Raw genomic sequence first — 23,018 nt, 5'->3', positions numbered from 1 at the left:
TCCCTCGATTCACTAACTCCGTTCAAATAGCCGGCAAAAATGGGGCAAAAATGGAGCAAAAAGACGTGGGACGGAGAAAGAGAGTCGAGAATGGAAGGGGAAATCTTTCGCCGATTAGCCGAAGAAACGGTGGATGAATTCGGTCTGAAGCGGCAATTAAGCCAGCCATGCATTTTCTGGAGCTAGTCGGCCAGCGAATTTCAGTCGGTCGTTCTACGAACTCAAAGAGCTGAACGAAGAGCTGCAACGAAGGAGCTGAAGAGGAATTCCCGCAACGTAAGTGGAGACACGGAATCCGATCGAAGGAGTGCGTCTTGGTGGCGCCGTTGCGTCTCTGCGTTAGTCGAGACGGCAGTCTGGGAACGTGCCGTTCCAGGGCGTCCGTTTACTTAGCGGGAAAAAAGAAAGGATAGATGCAGCAGATTGATTGCACGCCGAGCAGGGAAAGGGATCTTACGAAAATGCGACTGCGCTTCGTGCCACCGAGATTATCCGCAACATCGCCTATGGCGCTTGGCCGAACCTGGATGGGACGTGTCCCCGAATGGAATCTCTGTCGTCCTATAATTTAGCGTCTCTTTACAGTTTTAGAGTCTCGGAGGAAGTCTCGATGACCGCGATGCGCTGAAAGGAACTGGGTCTTGGAAACGTGGAAACTGCGTTTTTCCTAGCTTTTGTTTGAAGACTTTACAGAACAAATGATAAACATCTGTAGTTTTGTTCCGTGATATTCAATGTCTTTTATCTCATGGCACGCATAAACTATGATAATTACTGAGATTCTGCAACGCAGTAGACAGTGTATTATATTTGATTTAAGATAGGGCAGTCACGATATTTTTATTTGTCAATTTAAGGGAAAAACAGTCAGGTATCGAACGTTTTAAACGTGCTTGCGGCGCACCGATTGAAAATACGTTGAACTGATGCGTACGAAATTTCAATTTTTTACGCAAAATTATCACCGTGTCTAATAAAATTATTTTCATATGCAGATTATAGGAGAAGGATATGAAAAATTAAGTGTCCTACATTTTATAGGGAAGCAGTTTTAGAACTCGATACGTCGTCAATCGATCTGCTGTTACCAAAATTGTATTTTCATTTAGCTTTGAAGTTAAACGTATGTTTTTTGACTCGACACTAAAATGTTGAAGATATTATAGTATCGGTTAATAATAATTATATCTACGTTTTACGTATTTTTCAAAGACCTCACCTTTGAACCTAACAGGGTCGTTTTCATTTGCAATCACGTCATTAAAAAATCTCCTGTTTGTAACTAACAAGACTTGAAAAAGATTATTCCTTTAATTGGCAATTGGCGTTTCGGGATATTTTTATATATTTTTTCTTAAATTTCCACTACCAAAATTGCCTAACTTTTTACTTTTCAAATTAAATTCCGTTTTTGACGTATTTTCTCAAGAATGGAATTTCGAGAATACTAATTAAAAATTATCATTTATCAGCTTCAAAATAATTTTTTATCTGCTACGTAACTTCCTTTCTAAAAGTAGACTATGCAGCTAAAATTTGATTAAAATTGCTTTAGTGGGATGAAGTAAATATAGGTCACGAAGTTTGGAACTTTCCCATAATGATAGCAAAACTCGGTTCTCAGTTCTCGTAAGATTATCGCAATGCGTTACAAAGTAAAGATCTGCGTATCGATATACACTTACATACACGGTATAATGTATTCAAGTAAATTAAATCTTACTTCAAATGTTTCAAAGAATAATTTCGAGGATTAACTCACATCGGATTAACACTTTGAGTAAACTTCTCGCTATTCCCTATGTACCTACATATATTTACAATTCAATTTCTTCTTTCTCACTTTGATAGACATTTGATCTTTTCCAATGATACTTAAGTCCCTCTAAACGACATTCACATAGAGTACACGTACGACCGAACATACAACTGTCGATTTATTCTTCTCGTTCTGATTCTTCGAAATACTTTTACCAATATCATCCGCGTAATTCAAATCGTCATGCTACGTGGGACACAAAATTCCAACCATTAATAATCGTTCCCCTAACGGTGCAGTACCGAGCTAATTATCAAATTTCATACAAGATTAGCTGCCCTCCCCCTGATCCCTTCTGACATAGCCATACAGCCAAACAAATCTAATTACCACCCACGAGAACGACCACCATCGCTGTTATTCGAATCCGAATCATTCCACGGTGCACATTCAAAAACAAGCACGCGATTCATCCGCCGTCAAACTTCGACCCGTATACTCGACGATGTATAGTCTCCAGGCGATCGTTGGCATCATCATCATCGATCCCGATTGTCGCGAGATCGGGCAGTCAGGTTACTTTCCCCGCTTGGAGGGGCGCAATTTCGAGATGAATGCGGTCGTCGATTCGACGAGGCTGGTCGTCGTAAATCGTGGTCCGAGGGTCGGCGTGGCGCGGATTTGCTGCGGCGAAGGCATCGAGAGGCGGCAGGACCTCGTGGAAAGGGAGCCGGGAAAACCGGGCTAGGCTCGTTCTTAGAATTCTGCGATCGAGATAATATCGAGCATTCGGGGCGTGGATTTCCCGGGGGAAGGAGCACGTTGAGCGCTAAAAGGTACACGCCGATCGGTCCGTAGATTCGACGTCTTGTCCCCGGAGAATCCGGAAAATCTGGCCAGGCCGAACCTTTGGACGGAGATAGAGGACGATGAGGAAAGAGCAGTTGCGGAGGTTAGGCAGCTGGAACGTGGTAGAACGACGGAGGAAGAGAGCGATGAAAAGCGGCGTGCAGGAGAAAGGATTGGTGTGGAATAATGGAAGGAAGAAGGAGATTGGAGGACAGGAGGGAGGAGAAAAAGAAATAGCGGCGGGGAGGAAAGTTAAGAGAAAGGATGATCAAGGAACAAAGGACAGCCGAATAGGTGTAGAAACGGAAAAGAGAGGTTCGAGCAACGGCATCGGTGGAACGGTTCGGAAAAACAAAGCGAAAGACCGACGACTGGAAAGAAAAGAGGCGACTACGAAGAGAGGAGATCGGCACCGAGAGTCCGAAAGGAATTAGATTTGCTCGGTGCTAGCCAAGCGCGACGAACAGAATGCAACGCGATCCGCCGGTAATTCGAAACGCGTTCCTCGGAAACACGGAGAATTATTCCTTTGCCGCGCTGTTCCTGCTATTGCCACTGACGCTCCCGTTGCTCTTTTCCGCTGCTATTGCCGCTGCTGCTGATGTTGCTGCTGCCACTCGTTCGTCGTCCTCGTCGTTATGCCCCCCAAAGATGCTTCATCGGATCACTGAACCTGCTTGCTTCGTTCGTCGAGAGTAGCGATCGGCCCTGATACTTTTCTAGCCAGACCATTTCCTATGGGATTCGGAGTTCGGACGAAGCTTAATGATACGCCAGAAAATAGAGGGAGTATTGATTTTTTTCAGTTGTTTCTCGTTTTTCATTTCGAAAAGTGTAGCTTTGTGGGATTAACTGGCGTGTAACGCAATTGGATCATCAATTTCACGACCTTTGTAACTGTTCAGATAACAAGTTTATTAAGGTTTGAAGTAATTGAAACGTTGTCGTAGGCGATTTTAATGGTCGATGAAACGATCAAGGGGATAACATTTCTGACGTATCTTATGAATTATTTTACTTTAGTGTGATGTTGCAATATTAATTTTCTTATGACACTAATACGTAATATCATTAATGCCATAAATACCATAAGCTCTGACACGTGAATTCGTGCTTTATAACATATCATAGGCATTATGTTCAAAAAGTTTGTGTACGATATTATCTAATTATCTAACTATCGATTCTTCTACACTACGCTTTAATGTTTCTTTACATCGCACAATCTCAGGTAAATTTTATTACATCGAATATTAAATTATTTCGCATGCAAATTTATGGACACGGATTACTTAATTAATCACGAAACATGTGTTAACTTCTTATCTGAACGATAAGCCTAATACATGAAAACCACATTACGAACGATGCTTGATAATTCTTCATGTTATTCCTATATTTCCTGTACATACTTTACCGCGTTACGTAGATATTTCATGATTCATGATTCATGAACCAAATTTCAATATTCAGCATAGGTATTATGCATATCAGATAACTCTACATATAGGTCTTTTTATTTCGGGACTACATTTACATCTCGAAAGGATCATTAACCATATTGGTTCGCAACAGTCTAAATTTACAATTTAAAACGACTGCCAACGAGATAGATTCACATATTGACGAAATTACAAACTATTTACACAAAAATGTTTTTTCTTATCGATTCTCTAAGAAGTTTTTCGAAAAAATATTTGAAAAGCTTACAAACCAAACTAGATACGGGCTTATTTCTAGAATATCAATTTCAATGCTGTGGATTTTAATTGATTATTCAATTTTCTATATATCGTTGTTTCATTCTTCTTATTCACAGGAATCTACTTCTAAGCAGAAGTTTGATAATAATTTTACGACTTACATGCAGATTTGTAAGACGAATCTAACTTTTCAGAATCTATAGGATATAAGAATACAAAATCATAGAAAGCATTTCAGTACAGCGATTGGCATGGTTATGTCGAAGAACTTAGCCAGTGACTTTTGCTTCCACGTATTACAGTCGAAGCATAGCGTTCTTTTTTTCCTGTGAGAAACGCTGGTGAATGGAATCGCCATGTTCTTGCATTACGTTGCCATTTATCGTCCCGATTGTATTATTGCTCACGAAACGCGGTGCGCACTTTAAACGTCGTAATTCATTTCACGCATCGATTATACGTACAACAAACGGTTTTCTTGATAGATGGTAATTGCAATATTGATTTGTAATCCTGCAAATATCGCCATCAGTGTTGGAAGAATTAATACTCGTCGGAAAATCGCTGACATTACTAATAACGCTACCCTACGTGATTTATTACTTTCTCCAGGGACAAATAACGTAATAGGTGTAAATTGAATTCTACAAATTCTGCTTATTACGTCAACAAATTTATTATATTATTTATTATTCATGCGTAATACGTCTCGGTTAATTAAGATATGCGTGTTAATTAGATATTGACTTTCCGCTGCCTTCTCTTCATCATTTGCAACCCAATCGTATTTTTCCAATGTTATAAAAAATGTCAAGTTCGCACAAAATATGAAAATATTCTTATCGATGCGCAGGATTTTTCGTTTTCATTTTACATTAAACATTTTGTCGAAGTATTACAAATTCTTTCTTAACATGAAAATAACGACTGATACGTATCGGTCACGTTTTCTTCGGACTTTAATTCTACGCGAGATTAATGTAATTTGATCTTGAAAATTCTTCAAACAATTTCAAATTGCTTAAAAATATCTGAATTTAGAAGCGTTGAAAGTCTCAGCATCGTATAATATTCTTGTTGTACAACAGCTAGAAAATGCAGCTTTCGTTATGAATTATCGATTAATAAATTTTCTAGTTTTTATCCAAGAATGAAAGAAGAACGTGCAAGGTATCGAAACATGATCTTTAGCCATCGATAAATGCTCACGCTGTTACGGATCGCCACAGACAGGAAATAGACTTTAAACGTGATAAACGTGGTATAAGCCGTTGCTGAAAGCCCTTGATTTACAAGCTCTTTGAACTGCGTCGACGTCTTTGTGCCCGAGTTTCATGTGTATCAGCCCCTGAGTAGCCAAGGCCTATGCGCGTAATCAGCTACGCTAACGACTAATTATTCGATAAAATTAAGCTTGGTCCTTCGATCGTAAACAAGATGAATGAACCGTGATACTTATTGTCCCGCTTCTATCGTTAGACTTCAAAAGATTTATCGCTTTAGGCACCTATCCAGTGTCCTTCGTCGCTTTAATTAATCCTCTTAGATTATTCGTTTTGCTTCTGCTTAGAATTATTACGTTCATGACTGTTTAATAAATAGAAACTGAAAAATGAGATTTATTTGATGAAATCTTAGAATAGTTGGATTCTTATGACGTTAAATATATTATGATAAATAATCATAGATAACAGGTTTTTAGATATCGATTAAAATGGAAAATGGATATATTATATACGGAAATAATATACAAAATTAGGAATCGATGATAAATTTGAATATTCGAATATAAATATTTGAATATAAATTTGATATAAATTTGAAATATAATTATTTCTACGATTGACAAATTCTGCTGTCTTTTATCAAACTCGAAACGATACGAGAGTGAAATTACTTTTACGCGATGGCATAGTTTCTCTTAAACCTCCAATAACGCGGATTTAATTAGTTCAAAGAACAAGATATTGCGAGAAGGCTTTATTGGTACGGTCGGTGGTGAACTTGAGAAATACGTAACGGGACACGCGATTCGAACGATAACAGCGCGGAACAGGTTTGACTCCATTGCCGATCGAAAGACTCCGTTGTCCCGTGTGCGACGATTAAGTAATTACCACAAATTGGCCCCGACATTTAGTCAGGCCTAATATTAATCGCTAATTAGCGTCTGGCCTGGCTTAATATTAATCGGTGATTAATTGATCGCGCCGATATTCGCTCTGTTATAATATCTGGCCATTTATCTTAACGATTTCGATCTTTGCCACCGGTGCCAAGAACTCTCGATCCACTCTCGATCCACGATTTTATCTACGGTAAGAATCACGCGCTGGATTTCTATGAAGGCTGTTACACATCCTTGTTGCTGTCACGACCTAGTGGTAATTCTAACATTCAATTAGCGCCTTGAATTATACTACGGTATACTAGTGTGTCTCGTTTGGTTTCGTTCGATAAAATGGCCTCCTTTCGGCAGGTATTGTGATTAACGTGTGAAATAATGTAAATTTAGAGGATAGATCGTAGGAGGAGCGTTTTTTAACATCTTTTGTACGAATTATACGTAAAAATATATATTTTCCGTGCTATCGGTTAACTGTCAATCGCAGGAAGATACAGCTTTTTCATATAAAAATGTTGTATCTGAATTTAAATTTTCAAAGGATATTGCCATAACAAAACTAATTTATAATATGATATTTTTGTATAAAATTTTTGTATTTCGATTTAAAATAACGTTGTAAAAATGTTGCTACAATCGAAACGTACTCGGTATATGAAAAAAATGTAATTTTATATACACGCGTGTTTTTTAAGTTTATGATTTTTTTTATAAATTTCCATGTTATTTCTTCGGTACGTGATTTTTTTTCTATTTGAATTTATGAATCGATAGATAAACAGATATAAAATTGAAACATACTCGTCTATTTGTTACGCAGCCCAGTTTTATTCTATTTGTGGAAATAAAACGTGGGATTTATGAAAGAATGTAAATATCGTAACTATGATCTCTTTTGTCAAGAAGCATAAATAGAAAATATGCCTGTAATAAAGGAACGTCCATAAAACACAGTTAAACACGTGTGAAATAAAATAAAAAGAAAGGAACGTTTGTAACTTTGTCATACGAAAACAGCATAAACGAGCAGCGTTATTTTATAATTATAATTGCCTCGAAATTTATTTTCAGCTTCTAACGTTTTGTTTGGAATAAAAAAGATGGACGTGATAAAAACTACCGTTACGCTTGTTACTTTGTCTCTCTTCACCGTGCTCTCTTCCTTTTCTCCTTTTTTTCTTTAAAGTCGAATAAAATGAAATTTGAAGAGCGGTTTTCCCAAATATTCGCGACATCAAGTATCTCGTTTAATTCTTTCCAAGCAACCGATTTCCTAGTATAATTGCAGACATGGCAGTCTTTTTCTAACAAAGTAAAACAATACTGGCATTAAAACCACTGCAAAGGTGTATGTTTACTGTTCCATCTCATCCGTGAGAATTTTAATTTTAATTTTAAGTAAACGCGTTACACAGCGCATCCACGTGTTATGCTTACCAAATAGGTTTATATTTAAGTATAAAGAAACACGCGTAACTATAGAAACAGAAATTAACTAAACTTTGATTAAATATCGTAACGCGAATATATTTCGCTGTGACTCGTGTTTATTGATTCTATTGTATGATTCGTTAATTATAATTCAGTCAATTTATGAGTTCATTATAGAACTTTATCCTTGTTATTATATTGTATTATTTTATACTTCCTTTAAATGAGTTACTATATCGCAATATATTGCAATATATTCGCTGAAGATTTGCGTTGAAGAATTAATGTAATATTAATTATTCATATGGATTTATGAAACATTTGTCGTTGCAAATACTCGTTTTAATTAAATACTTATAAGATACGTATTAAATATAAGAATATCGTTGGTAATTAGATATCTTTCTAGAATTTTTTTTAATTTAAATATTATTTATTATTCTGCGTGAAAGTAATTAGCTGTTGATTCGATCAAGATGAACGTACACGTGCCAAATGTAAATTGTTCTCGATAGAAATATATAAATTCTAGTACATTACTCGAAATGTACGGTTTTCTTCCTAGTTTAATTTTAATGTTAACCTGCCCATAACAAAGCATGTAAAAGCGTACAACTCAGTTAAGAATAGTTAAGAATTGCTAAAGAAGCAACTATCGCAAACTCGACCAGAGTTAACAAATGGCTCTTTGTAAACGTAGTAATTATGTTAAACTGATCAATCAGCTTTTTCCACTAAGTCACTGCAAAACTTTCATAATTATCGAGACACAAAACAAGAGATTCCTGTTTCTAAAGGTTACACGATAACATTTCGCTTGGAACAAAATATCCACGTGTAACACGGTATAATCAATCTTCGCATAAACATATCTATACAAAATTATTATATATATATATAATATTATTTTCATCGATCTTTAGAGATTCACAGATATTCCCCAAATTATAGAACCTACGAAACATTTCATTTTCCAAAACGAAATCTCTCGAAACCGGTGCATTACAATCGTCGAAATCAACAAGCCTAGCCAATCAATCGACTGCACGAGAGAGCCAATCGCGAAATATACTTGCCTCACCCCCTTACAAATCCACAATATACCGCGATACAGCACAATACAATAAAGCAAACGCATCTAACGCGTCAATCTAAAGCGCATCGAGCGATTTGAAAATACGCTTCGCGGCCTGCCAGGGTATCGCAACAGTGAGCGAGAAGCATCGGCCGAGCGAGAGATCGAAACAGCAGCAACGGCCTCTCGTTATCGTGTCGCACAATGTGTTAAAACGGTTGTCCAGAGGATAGATAAAATATAGAACAAAAGGTCATGATTTTACTACCTAAATTTTACCTAAAGCTTTTGTTTTCTATTTCAAGTTTTTATATTTTCAAGGATCTTTAAGCAAAGTATTTACATAAATAAAATAACGTGTACAGTGTACGTATATGGAAACGGTTGTAAACCACTTTCCCGAATGTATCATGCGCGTTACATAAAATAGTTGGAAACATTAGCACTGTGCGATTTGAGACACGATTACAATCGTGATTATATTGGTGGAAGAAAGGAATTTGAAAAGAAATATAAAAGTTATATTATATATGTTGAACACGAAATTAATATATCACGCTTGTACCGAATATCTCGTAGTTTGTGCGTGCATTTTCAGATTTCTTTCGAAGTTTGCCGATATAAATATCGTAGACCGGTTCCATTACAGCGCTAATAAAATTTCAAAACGTTTCGTGTGTTACACGCATAACGCACGTAACACACGTAACATGCTCATAAAATATTCATAAGTGTATATTCAGCGTATATTCGTAAAGTGTTTCTACAAGTGTTCAAATACTTTCGTGAGCAAACGGGAAGCGATGTTAGTCTGCTTCACAGTCAAATGGTCGTTTCAACACGTTCCGTGTCGCGTGGTATCCGCGCGCGCGTGCCACTACACGGCGCAGAATTCGTAGCGGCTTAAACAGAATAGCGCGCGAATGTTATCCGGTGATCTAGCCGGTTGGCTGCCACATTTTGTGTATTTTTACACCGCAACCGCGCGTTGCGCCTCCGTGTCTCTTCCACTCTCTCTTCCGCCCTCTCAACCTGTTTCCCCCTCTCTACACCGTTACCGTGTGCCCCAATGTGTGCCAGGTAATTGGGTGTGAAATGAAATCTAACGAAAACCCTTTTAGGCGTGTGCACAGTCGCTCGCTTGTGGACAGAGTAGCCCGGCCCATCCTCTTGCACCTTTCAACCCCCTCCCGCTTTCTCCCATCACAGTGCACCCCTTGCCTTGCACCCCGTCCTTCGTCGTTCCGTCAGCCTCGTACGAGCACTCCGCTTTTTCGCCTCCATCCTTCTCCGCGTATCGTGTGTGTATCGCCATCCGAGGCAAGTGTACGCGCGCGCGGATATCGTGTGAGAGGGTGGTTCACGATCAAATAGTTTCCATTTTTTGTCACCGCCATCAGCCGTCCTTTCTCGTCTGCATGCCACAGCGACGGAATATTACGGGACGATGGTTAAACTCCTCGTTCACGCTCTCCACTCTTTTGTTCTTTGTTGCTTTCTTTCGCCGCCAACCCCACTCCTCGAATCCCCTTTCCGTCGCCAGCCCGGGCGCTTTTCCTATTCCCGCGATAGGAACTGTGTTGCTCTCTTTCTTTCTCTCTCTCTCTCTCTCTCTCTCTCTCTCTTTTCACGCTTTTCGTCTTTTTTCTTCCATTCCTCATTTTTTGTTTTTTCACGTTCTCGAAGCGGAAATTTGGCCGGAATCGACGCGTTTGTCCGCTTTAGCAGAGACGGCTAACCGGTTCCGGTTTCTTCTTCTTCTTTCTTCTCCGTTGGCGCGGTTTTCGCGCTGCTTCTTTATGCGTACTTTCGATGCTTGCAATGGGAATATAAATATTTGTTGCACGATGACGCGATGAGGAGGTTTGACGTTGATCGGCGAGGTGGCGTGGTTGATTAAAGGCGGCATATTTTACCATAGATTGAATCGATTGTATGTCTGTGGATGCTTACGTGTTTACGAGGATTTTAAAGGTAGCACGATGAACAGAATGTATATGGTATTCGTTGTATCATTTGGTAGACGAAACGGAGATTCGCTTGAATTTCATATTTTTAGTTGTACTCGTGAGAATATGAATTTGCATAAACATTCGCGGTTTAAGAAGCATCGATCCAGCCTACAGTAGAATGTCCCATCTTTAGTCGGACATTGATTTGTCATTTGTATTGGTACTTGCTTGTGGTTTGACTTTATAAAATGGTATTTTACATTTAAATGAAATGACATTATACTGCTTTGCATGTATTTATGCTTTTACATTAGAATTCCAGATGCAATCATTTCGATTGTTGTTCTTTTCTTTCCCATTAGTTTCATATTATATTCATTCGAAGACTTTGATATTCGCTAAACTTTTCAGTTATTGATGAAATATTCTACTTATGCAATATATAATCAAACGACGTCAATAATCGTCTCTGTAATTTACCATAGTTAAAAGTGTAAGGAGAGGACCAAGTTAATTGACGCGCTGCAAATATTCTAATGTTTTCAAAATTTTTATCGATTCCTATTGTGAGAAAATAAATTATGTTATATAGGATAAAAATCACCAAATACCAAATTCACCACTTTCGGAACATCCAAACTCTTCATTTATTGATGAAATATTCTACTTATGCAATATATAATCAAACGACGTCAATAATCGTCTCTGTAATTTGCCATAGTTAGAAGTGTAAGGAGAGGACCAAGTTAATTGACGCGCTGCAAATATTCTAATGTTTTCAAAATTTTTATCGATTCCTATCGTGAGAAAATAAATTATGTTATATAGGATAAAAATCACCAAATATCAATTCACCACTTTCGGAAAATCCAAACTCTTCATTTCTTGATGAAATATTCTACTTATGCAATATATAATCAAACGACGTCAATAATCGTCTCTTTAATTTACCATAGTTAAAAGTGTAAGGAGAGGACCAAGTTAATTGACGCGCTGCAAATATTCTAATGTTTTCAAAATTTTTATCGATTCCTATCGTGAGAAAATAAGTTATGTTATATAGGATAAAAATCACCAAATACCAATTCACCACTTTCGGAACATCCAAACCTACCAAAAGACTGGAATAAAATTGCAAACCCGGTTTCTCCGTACGCAGCCTTTATATATTTCCCATAGCGAAACGATGAATCGAGGAATTTGAGGAACGATCATCCTGGAAGCTTTCAGTGGGACCGAATGAAAGGCGAACGGGTCACGTTTATACGTATCGCGTTTTACGCGGGTGAAACTCGTAAAAGTTTCCTCGGAGATGCACCGTCAATATGCTTAGCCATTTTTGGCCGAATCTCCGCTAAGCTTCTTAACGGATGGGTCGTGTGTACCACGACTCTGTGGCCCCGTGTAAAATGCAAAAAGCTGAGCTCAGCCGTGCCCGTTATTATTATTACGTTAACCGGCGACGCGGCTAGATTGCGTTTTACGCTCGTAAATCGGGCCAGAGCGCGCTTACAGAACCGCGACGATTTTCGGCGTCGTTACGGACCGGAACGAGCCACCAGACGCCGGATTTTTCGGATTTCAACTTTCCTCCCGATGCTCGTCGCCCCTTCCACCGACGAAATTATTCCGCGTTCGCTCGTTTCGCGTCGCTCTCATAGCGATTCGCGTCCTTTTGCTCGTGCCTGTTGCGGTCGTGCGATGCCGTAACGCGTCTGATACACCACGTAACTGATACGCGGCATTTCAAATTTAAACGAGAAAGAATTAATAAGGTTTGTAGATTTTAAACTTTCACGATGTTTGTTACAGGTCGTATCGTTGATCGCGAAAATATTCGAACGGTTATCGCAGAATCTTCTTATCGATATATTTCGCGCGTAATTTTGAGATTTCGGCAAGACTATAGCGCATTAACGATTACGTACGAGTTTCTCCGACTGCATTCTTATTTATTCCATCCCCTTGGAATTCCGGACGAAACGCAATTGGAAGGACGCGAATAGACGCAGAATACGTAGATGGAAAGACAGAACGGTGGCTGACTTCCGCTCAGCCACGGCTACCACCTTTTACGAGCCAATAAAACAAACCGAAAGTGGAGTCTAGAAAGCGTCTTTCATCCGGTCGGGACTTTGTGTTACGGCTTTGCTTAAAGCCCCGTACGCAATTGCGTTAAAAACGGGTCGACGATGCCTGATTCTGATAAAAGCAGAATTTACGTTACTCAACCACTTAAAACGTGAAAATCATGTCGTAAAGTGGACTATTTCCCTTTTTCATTTTGGAATTGTCACTGCCCTAACAATTTGAATGTTTAATTTTTGTAGTTTTGTAATTGTTGTTTCTTTCGTAACGAATTATTGCGAATAGGATAAACACGTTGAACGAAATGTAGGAATTCGACAAATAGAATCGTAATGAATTTTAGCTGTGCCAACGAAACTCAAGTATAATTTGAAATAGAGTTGGAAAATGATGCACGTTTTATTTCGATGAAATTATAGAAACCTTAGCTACAAGGCTTTTGATAAATCTTATATATCAATAGATTTTTGTTTTTTCGGTTATCACTGTGAGAAAATACTGGTATTCTTCATTACTATAAACTGGAAATTACACGAAACAGTATCTGATTCTGTTTTATGAGTATTACTCTTCTTACTGTTGAATTAATTAATACAAATAGTTATCACGTTTGAAGATGCAGTTTTTAACAAATTAATGTTTTTGAATTCTGTTACTCGTGGCTTATATATATAGCTTAAATATATATTAAAAAGCTGAATAGGATCGTAGCTATAAAGAATCAGTTTTACCTTGCAACAATAAAAAGTAGGTGATTTAAAAATCAAATTGTTTTTCGTATTCAGATAATATTGATATTAACTAATTTCTTGACTGGATTAAGCCTATGTTTCTTTTTTTATTTTCGATAAATACAATTTAAATTGACATATACTGACTGATTGCTAAAAATTTGTACCTTCTAAGAACATGAGTCGATGGCTTAAAATTTGGTTAATGGTGAATACGATTAATTTAGTTTAATAATTTTAACGTTCGATAATGTTTCATCGAATGTTCTTTAAACATGGATAACGAATCGTGTTTTCGTTGCTTAAATTCGAGTTCAATAAAACGTTTCACCCTCTTAATCGATGCGTAAACGTTTTCGATCGGTACCTTCACAAAATTAAATCGTTTCCTTGCACGCTTGATCGCATAGGGATCCAGGAACATCGAACAAAGATCTATAGGCCTTTTCGTTTTTATTCGTTGACCAACGCGTGAAACCGCTTGCATTCATCGGGAAAAAGTGACTCGGTCACGCCAGATTTTCTTAAGAATCTCTTTTAGTGCCGATCGGATTTGCTGCATCCGTGTGTTTTATCCCACAAATATTATACACTTCTTAATCGTAATTCATTTTTAATCGTCTTTTTGCAATTTCGCAAAAATATTACCTCGTTCGTATATACCGATAAATTTTATCAATAAATTACTTTTCTTGTAGAAATTGTACTGGAAATTGCATATCGACTGGAATGACGGTATTTGGATTAATAAATCGATATCGATTTCATACAAAGACGTACGTACGACTCTTTTAATTCATTGATTTCGTTTCTCGGTAACAATAGATAAATCGATCCATTTTACTGCACCATCTTAAAGTAGAAATTATTTTCATTTAATCATAATCTATTCCTCATTAAATTATGTGTTTACAATAAAAATTATAAATATACTGCCAATTATATACATAGAATACAGAACATATTGCATATACAGGTTTGAAATTTACTTTGTGTGTTTTTAAACAAAATAACAAACGACTTGATATTTCTTTAAAATTAATCTTACAAACATCAACAGTTAAATTATGTGCTTATAATAAAAATTGTAGGTATATTGCAAACTATATACATAACATACAGAACATATTGCATATACAGATTTGAAATTTGCTTTGTGTGTTTTTAAACAAAATAACAAACGATTTGATATTTCTTTAAAATTAATCTTACAAACATCAACAGTTTACTTAATTACCATAGTTCTTATTATTAATATCCAAACTGATTTAAACTCGTACATCTTCTCCCATCGACTGTGAATCTTCTCTCGTACAATATTCGAGTTGTTCGAAACTTTCGACTATCGGTAGCAACACACGCGTTTCTCGTTTTTTTCGTCTCTCGATTCAACGAAAATTTTCACGTTTCGTTACCCATTGTCGAACAGTCGCATCACCATCTTAACGTAGAATAATTTTCATTTAATCATAATCTATTCCTAATTAAATTATGTGCTTATAATGAAAATTATAAATATACTGCCAACTATATACATAGCATACAGAACATATTGCATATGCAGGTTTGAAATTTACTTTGTGTGTTTTTAAACAAAATAACAAACGACTTGATATTTCTTTAAAATTAATCTTACAAACATCAACAGTTAAATTATGTGCTTATAATAAAAATTGTAGGTATATTGCAAACTATATACATAACATACAGAACATATTGCATATACAGATTTGAAATTTGCTTTGTGTGTTTTTAAACAAAATAACAAACGACTTGATATTTCTTTAAAATTAATCTTACAAACATCAACAGTTTACTTAATTACCATAGTTCTTATTATTAATGTCCAAACTCATTTAAACTCGTACATCTTCTCCCACCGACTGTGAATCTTCTCTCGTACAATATTCGAGTCGTTCGAAACTTTCGACTATCGGTAGCAACACACGCGTTTCTCGTTTTTTTCGTCCCTCGATTCAACGAAAATTTTCACGTTTCGTTATCCATTGTCGAACAGTCGCATCAGCTCGTCCATTACACCAATTATGCGTCGCGCCGTTCATTTTTCCAAGCCTCTCTCTGATTCATCAGAATCTCCTTGGTTCACTGTTTCCGCGGCCCCCAGGAGCGCGCAATTAAGAAGAGATGAACATGTGCAGCGGGCCAACGTTTCGTTTAACGAACCTGGCGAACCTTTTATAACCCGAGAAATACTGTTTCCGGCCGACTGGTCCCACTCGCCGAACGATTTCGTATTTTCGAGGGGTACACGCTAGTTGCTTTGTCGCTGATTCGTTCGTCGACTTATAGTCGATGACGCGAACCTTCCATAATACTACGTAATAATTATAAAATGAAAATTACCTAACTAGTTGCCTGCTTTTATTAACTTTTATACATTTTTCAAACTTTTTTATTGGCAAATATTTGAAGCGTGTTATAACTTTAAAATGGAAAGTAATTTTAAAATAGGAAGATGATCGGTAGGTACCTCGTTAATATAATTCATAGTAGTTAGATTTATTAATTTTTGAACGAGGGTGTAAACTATTGATTTTTATGCATTTATGTGGAACGCACAAAAATGCATGAAATATTTCAAGCAAATATTTAGAAGGTAAAAATAAATATTTACTTCGGCTTCATTTCTATGTTTAATAACTTTCCTATCAAGAAAAAATCGCTATAAAATTCAATTCTTCTATAAAGACAAATTTTCAACAGACGAAGACAGCCGAAACACACCTAACACAAATTGTTTTCAATGCTTAATAATATAAAGATATAGCTACTCTAAATTCTCCGTTCATCTTCCTAAACAATTGCTTCCTGCTTCCTTAAACGCTGTGCTAGTCATTGACCAAAGCTTCGACACTCTTCTCCTAACTTTCAGTATCCTTAGCTGTTACTCCGCTCGTGCTGCCTAATAATCCTTCACGTTGAGAGATTGAATCGGCCGTGGATATTATCGAATCGCACGCTCGACGCTCGGCTCGCGCGAATCATTATCCCTCTCTTTTATTTTTCGTCGTTACGAGCCGCGCAATCATCATTGGCAGTGATTTCTTCGCGGAACAGGTGCGAGAGGCGAGAACGATCTGCCGAACGATTGTTACCTTGGAAAATAGTCCATAAAAGTGGGAACAGAAAGAAAGAATGAAAGAGAAGCGTGAAACAGACGAAGGAAGCTTATTTTCAATCGATATTTCAAATTTATTAATGTTATTACAAGCGTTACTTCTCTTTAAATTCAAAGAAAACGTATTATATTTGCAGAGCGTGGCAGCATTTTAAAAGAAATAATGGCTCGTTTCGGTGGATAAATACACATTTTATTCGCGAAATATTATTCTTTTACAATATCTAAATTAAGATTATATTCAAGAACGAGCGTTATAATTACAACAGCTTTATTTCTCAGAAGAATATACAAAGAAAGTTCGTTACGTTCTAACAGCAAAGATTGTTGTAATCTTTCGAGGGAGTATACATGAAAGTTCCAGTTTCGCGTTCAATCTTTTCATCTGAACAAATTGAAACTGAAACGGTTAATAGGAAAACGTAACATGTCACGCCTTAAAAGCTACGATTCAGCAATTTTAAAAATTGTATATTCTATATAGCCTGCGTCATAAAAAAAAAAAAGAAAAAGGAAAACAAGAGGAGAAGGTAAACGGCAGGGAAAGAGTTGCAGCATTGTAATTTACATGTGGACCCATTACAAGGCGTCCGGCGTCGTTATCAGCTGGCAACTTGCACAACAGCGAAACGACCGTCGCGGCGTCGCTGTATTTAAAACGCATTAAGTAGAACGAGATTCGTTGATTGCTCGGTTCGGGGGAACCCGGTATTTCGTGTAAGTACGTACGTCGTAAACGACGCCTGTTCCCGCGTCGACGAACACACGATAACAGGGCAAATGTGCCTGGAAAAACGAGAAAAATAGAAACGAACGACGATGACTGTCAGAGCGGTCTCCACCTTGAACTCGACGTTTGACAAAGCTGATACGAACGACTACGTCGGGTTCACGCGTATCAGCAGCCTCGCGGAAAGCTTTACCTGCAAACAGTGTAGTTTACTGTACTGATACACCGTGCCGTGTATCTTTACGAGCGAAAAGAAACCGAGCTCGATACTTTACCAAAACGGAAGAGAATTGCCAGTGTTAGGGTTTAATGCGTCGAATCAGATACAGTTTCTGATTGATGTAAATAGGACACCTGTGTATTGGATACATAGCGTTCCGCCAAAGTATTTGAACAATTATAGAAATATTTTACGAACATATTGCGTGTATTTCAAATTTCCTTGGCACTGTAACGAGACACGACTATCGCGATTGCATTGGTAAAACTTGAAACCCATACGAAAATGTGTATTGAAGTTGCAAGGTACGTATTGCGAGCATATATTTAGCTGAGGTTATGAAAGCTAATTTTTAGCAATCAATGTTTAATTCGATCTTTAACACTAAAAGAAGGCAGAAGAATCAAAGTATTACAAATATGTCAATTAATGTCATACGATGATCGATTAAAAACCATCACCTTTGACTCCTTAGTGATATCCTTAGTAATAAAAAAAAAAAAGAGCGACGATAAAGATAGCAAAACGAAATACGACAAAACTTTCAAAGATCGATTAATTTCACACAATGACCAATTAGTAGCCATTGCCTCAAACCTCGACATTAAGCAAAAAAGAAAAGGAAAGAAAAACACGATAACGATCAAAAATCAGCGTGGAAGCGTGCGAGGAGCGTGGTCGTCGTCGCACGAGATCCAGTCGAGATGCACACGTGTTCTTTGAAGCGGCATATGTGGCCCACTGTTGGCTACGGAGATCGTAACGTCGTAACTCGTAACGTAATGCCGGGAACGTCTGTCTTGTAGCAACAGATGCTGCGAGCATGCATAAGCGCGAGGCAGCTCGCATACCTTGGTATCGCCACGGATTGCCGTGTACACGGCGTGTTGTTGGATCGCAAGGGGAGAGAAACGGGCCGTTCGTACGATGGGCGTGTACGCTCCGGCTACCGGTCTTGTCCGCAGGGACGGACAACCGTCTATTACCGGGAATACAGGTGTGAGTCCACCGATCGACGATTACCTTTAATCGAGCTTGGCCCGTTTATCATCGCCGTTAAATATTCGACGGATCATCGGCCGCCCGGTTGACAAGGAACCGCGCGTAAGATTTGCGATCTGCTTCATAACTCGACCGTAGTCCAGTTTGTAAGTACGCTTCAGGGGTAAAAAAGTAATTTAAGGGACCGCCAGGTTGCCCGTTTCGCTTCGCTTTCTTTTTCCATCGCGTGATCCGGAGCGCAACCCGTGTGGTACAATGTTGATGGTTTAAATGACAGGTTAATGCCTCTGAGCTTGTATGGTAAAGTGGAGATAATTTCGTTTCCTTCCAAGTTTGGCCTTTTTGCGCTTCCTTTTCCTTTTTCGCTCAGTTTTTTCTCTTTCTTTTCGGAAGTTGGTTTTCTTCGAAAGTAGAATCTTATAGGAGCGAACGTTTCGTTTTCCTAATGCGCATTGATCGTAATAGGTAAAAATTGTATATCGAGATCAGCGTTTAACCAATAGGTTTGGATTTAAGTATCGTACGAGCAACTACGATTAAAACGGTGTAATGGAAACGAAATAGAAATAGGTAATCATATTTTGATTAGGATAAAAGGTAACATTGGTTTTATCAAAAGCATTTACGTATCGTTATTCATTGCAGGGAAGGGAATATCGAAGCTTGTCGTTTTAAAAGTTTGGTAGTTCTACGTATTTCGATCTGTCGTTCGTAGGTTTCCACTGCAAGATGAGAAAATAAGATTTTCGTGTGTGACGTATCAAAGCAAATTGAAACATATTGTTTCACAAAGATTTCATAGTTACATTTATAATTATCAAATTTCTAATTTCAATATTACGCGTTACACCATTCGACTAATGTAGCTTATATTAAATTTTATTTTACTTTACATTTGATGACGGTGTTACCATATTCTTAAGAATCGAATTTAAAAGAATCGACTTGATCTTCTTAATATTTACACCATCTATCGTTCCAGCTTCTCAATTATTATCTAAGAAGCATATATAGAATAAAGTCATAGAGAATCTCGAAATCCATGCACGCAACCATGTAGCTCGCATTAGTTGCGTTGTGGGGTGTGCTGCGCATAGATCGGAGGGTAAACATCGCTTTAAATTTGAATCACGCCAGCAGCAACAAGCAGCGAGAGCGCTACGAAACCCCAAAGTTCGTTTTCTGTCGCGAATCGCTAGACGTGCTTCCACCTTCCTCCCTTTCCTCATCGTTTACACACCTTTATCTTCTCTTTCCTGCTTCCCCTTTGTTTGCCCTTTTCTATTTTTTCGTTCATTTTTATAGTTTCCTTTAGGTGTATTCACCGTGCCTTTATGAAAGTTTATTTCTTCGCGCGTTTCACCTTTCCTCGGGATTTGCTAAAACGTAGGTCTTAAAAACGAATGCCAATGCACCTGGAAAAATTGAAAATATTTTTAGCATAGGAAAATCTGTAGTTGTTTCAGTTTAAAATTATTAGATAATTATGATTTTATTTGGTAATTTGTTCGGCGTTTACTTTGGTTCGTTTATCTAAATATGTTCTAAGCGTAAACATAATTAATAAATAAATAGTAATAAAGATTTTGATACTGCGGTCAAGCGATTCGAAGATGCGTGAGATGCGATCTTTTACACTATCCACGAAATAGTCTCTTACATGCTACGTTAAAAATACCGGAGCAGAATCAGTTATTCTCAACCATCGATTGCAATAACTAAAACGCATAAATTTAATTTGCCTGAAAATTGCTTTATAATTCGTACGCGCTTGATTTATCTCGAAAATCTGCACAGAGCAAAAACTTCATCCAATTATCAGATATTCAGAAGCCATAACTCTTTAACGATTGACGATTGAAAGCGATTACATACGATTAAACTCTTAAAACACACCAGAAAAAAGAAATGCAAAAGAAGCAAGTACTACGATATTGCCGAAAGAAACCTGCTTGTACCTTAAAGTACTCATTACGCAAATTACGCCGAGCCCTGAAATCGAGTCTCGAATCACTCGAAACTGCTCATCAGCACAATCGAACCTCATCTTCAACGCTCGACGATCTGCCTAAAATTTCAGGCCTCGAAGCAACGAACAATTTGAAATATTAATTCGAAGGGTAGATACATCTTCACGTGAAGAACAAAATTGTCCAAATGGAGTGCGTTTATAAAGCTCGATAAGCGATACATCGCTGTATTATCGCTTATATTACAGTCGAACCAGTCCCACTGTCGTAAGAAAAAGAACGTTCATTATGCTCGGTGTTCTTGCGTTCGAAGACCTTAAGAAGATGCTCGAACGTGTGGGAAACAAGATTTTCAAACTCAAGACACGGAAATTAAATGCTCAGGTTATTAAATCAAGTCGTTAAATTGAATTCCACTTAACGATAATTACATACCTGCCTAATATACTGTTCCAAAAATGATAGCATTTTATATTTGAAGTTCCATATTCTGATTGTATAATAAAACGACGTGTTTTTTTTATCAATGTTAAAAAAATAATAGAATTTTTTTAGTAACAAATTAATAAACAAATAACTGTACAAATATCATGTTCTATGAATATTCGAGTATACAATTTTATAAATACGTATATTCCTTTATCGGTTGGTTATTTTTCCCTAAAAAAAATTAAATTTCTACCTTAATTTAAAATTATACCTTATCGTATTATAATACAATACTGATTAAAATACTCTACATATACGTACACGTTCGTTTACAGTATCGCTCTCGTTATAATCATCGATGTGTAACGCTCGATTATCGAAAATTATAGAATTCGAAGCAACGAGTATTCTGAAACACGAATTCGGATAATTTTTCGCGTAAAGAAAACGGTTGTCCAAGCGGAGAGCGTTTATAATTTTCGATAAGCGATACATCGCTTGCATTACAGTCGATACAGTTTCACTATTGGGTAGTCGATGAAGAAAAAGGACGTTCATTGTTCTCGGTGTTCTTGCGTTCGAAAACCTTACAAAGATCTTCTCCGAACGAGTGGGAATCAAGATTTCGCTTGTAGCGGCGCTTGAAAGATCTTTTAAGTGGTTCCGTTGCAATGGCTAACCGAATAAGAACGGGACGCGATGGAATTTGTTCTCTTTGGAATTTCATTTCGCGCGAACAATGAAAGCTTTCGAAGAGTAGGAGCATCGCTGGTTACTCTCCCCTTTTCTCTCTCTCTCTCTCTCTTACTCTCTCTTTCCCTGTTCTACCGTCTATTTTTTGTTCTTTTTCTTTTTTATTATTTGTCACTTCACCGATGGATATCGATCTTGCTATTCATCGCAAGCGCTGCTTATATGCATATCAATGATGAAAGCTCCAGTCAAACCGATCGCCGAGCGCGAAGAATATATTTTCGATTCGTTTCGACGTGAGTTATTATCGGAAGGGTGAAAAAAGGAGAAACACTTAACGACCGTGAATTGACTCGTTGCGCAGCCGTTTAATGCGACCGGGTTAAAACTGATTTTTTAACGGGAGATGGGGAAATAAACAGGGTAGAGGAAGTATACGTTAATTTACGTGTAATTCTTCGTTTTCTTCCCTGCTTTTAGCGTCGAGTATGGTAAAAATAATTAATTTTTATCGAACGCGTTTCGTTAGACACTCTTATTACTTTCTTCTTTTGTTTTCAGTTAATCGTTAACATCGTATCGATTACAAGATTATTGGTATCATCCCCTAAAAAATATATTTCATCGCGTGAGAGTACATTTTCTTATTTAGATTCTATTATATTTCTTTCGCGCGATAATTTACCAACTATCGATTAGCGAATTAACAAGTTACAAATCGAAGGTTATAGGCTTCTTTTCTACGATTTCATTCGATTTCAAATCGAATAAGACGATAATTCGACGAGTTTGCTTCTAAAATTCCATGTGCCACGTCGCCGTTATAAATCTTCTCGTAAATTTTTTAAACCATTATAATCTTCGCGCTACAGTTCCAAAAGAAATCATTTATTTTCTCATAGGACGCCAAGTACACTTTTACTAATACAAAATCCCGACAGTCAATCCACGCGACAAACGCGGAATCTACACAGCCTGGAAACACCCCTTCAAATAACGCCGCAAAATTTCATCAAAATTCCTTTCATTTAACCCCTCTCCTGGCGAAAGCAGGAAGCAAAAACGAGAAAAAGAAGGTGGAATCTTCATCGAGACAACATCCTGGAATTCGTTGAGCCGCGT

The 23,018-nt window shown here is 37.5% G+C and overlaps 2 protein-coding genes across 3 annotated transcripts in view; one reads left to right on the top strand and one right to left on the bottom strand.

Moving 5' to 3' along the window:
- Nucleotides 1-23,018, top strand: part of LOC132909873 (prosaposin) — a 296,649-nt gene that overhangs the window by 183,075 nt on the left and 90,556 nt on the right. The window lies entirely within an intron of this gene.
- LOC132909915 (uncharacterized) overlaps nucleotides 19,196-23,018 on the bottom strand; it is a 118,816-nt gene continuing 114,993 nt past the window's right edge. For both annotated transcript variants that reach the window (XR_009658640.1, XM_060965143.1), the window contains exon 4: nucleotides 19,196-20,219. Coding sequence is in view for 1 of the 2 variants with exons in the window: in XM_060965143.1 (XP_060821126.1) it covers nucleotides 20,198-20,219 (22 nt within the window). In the remaining variant the exon portion in view is untranslated. The remainder of the gene's footprint in view (nucleotides 20,220-23,018) is intronic.

The sequence above is a fragment of the Bombus pascuorum genome, chromosome 8 (genome assembly GCF_905332965.1).
Source record: "Bombus pascuorum chromosome 8, iyBomPasc1.1, whole genome shotgun sequence".
Classification (NCBI taxonomy): Eukaryota; Metazoa; Arthropoda; class Insecta; order Hymenoptera; family Apidae; genus Bombus; species Bombus pascuorum.
The sequence above is the reverse complement of the archived record's forward strand: the minus strand, read 5'-3'. Positions and strand labels throughout refer to the sequence as shown.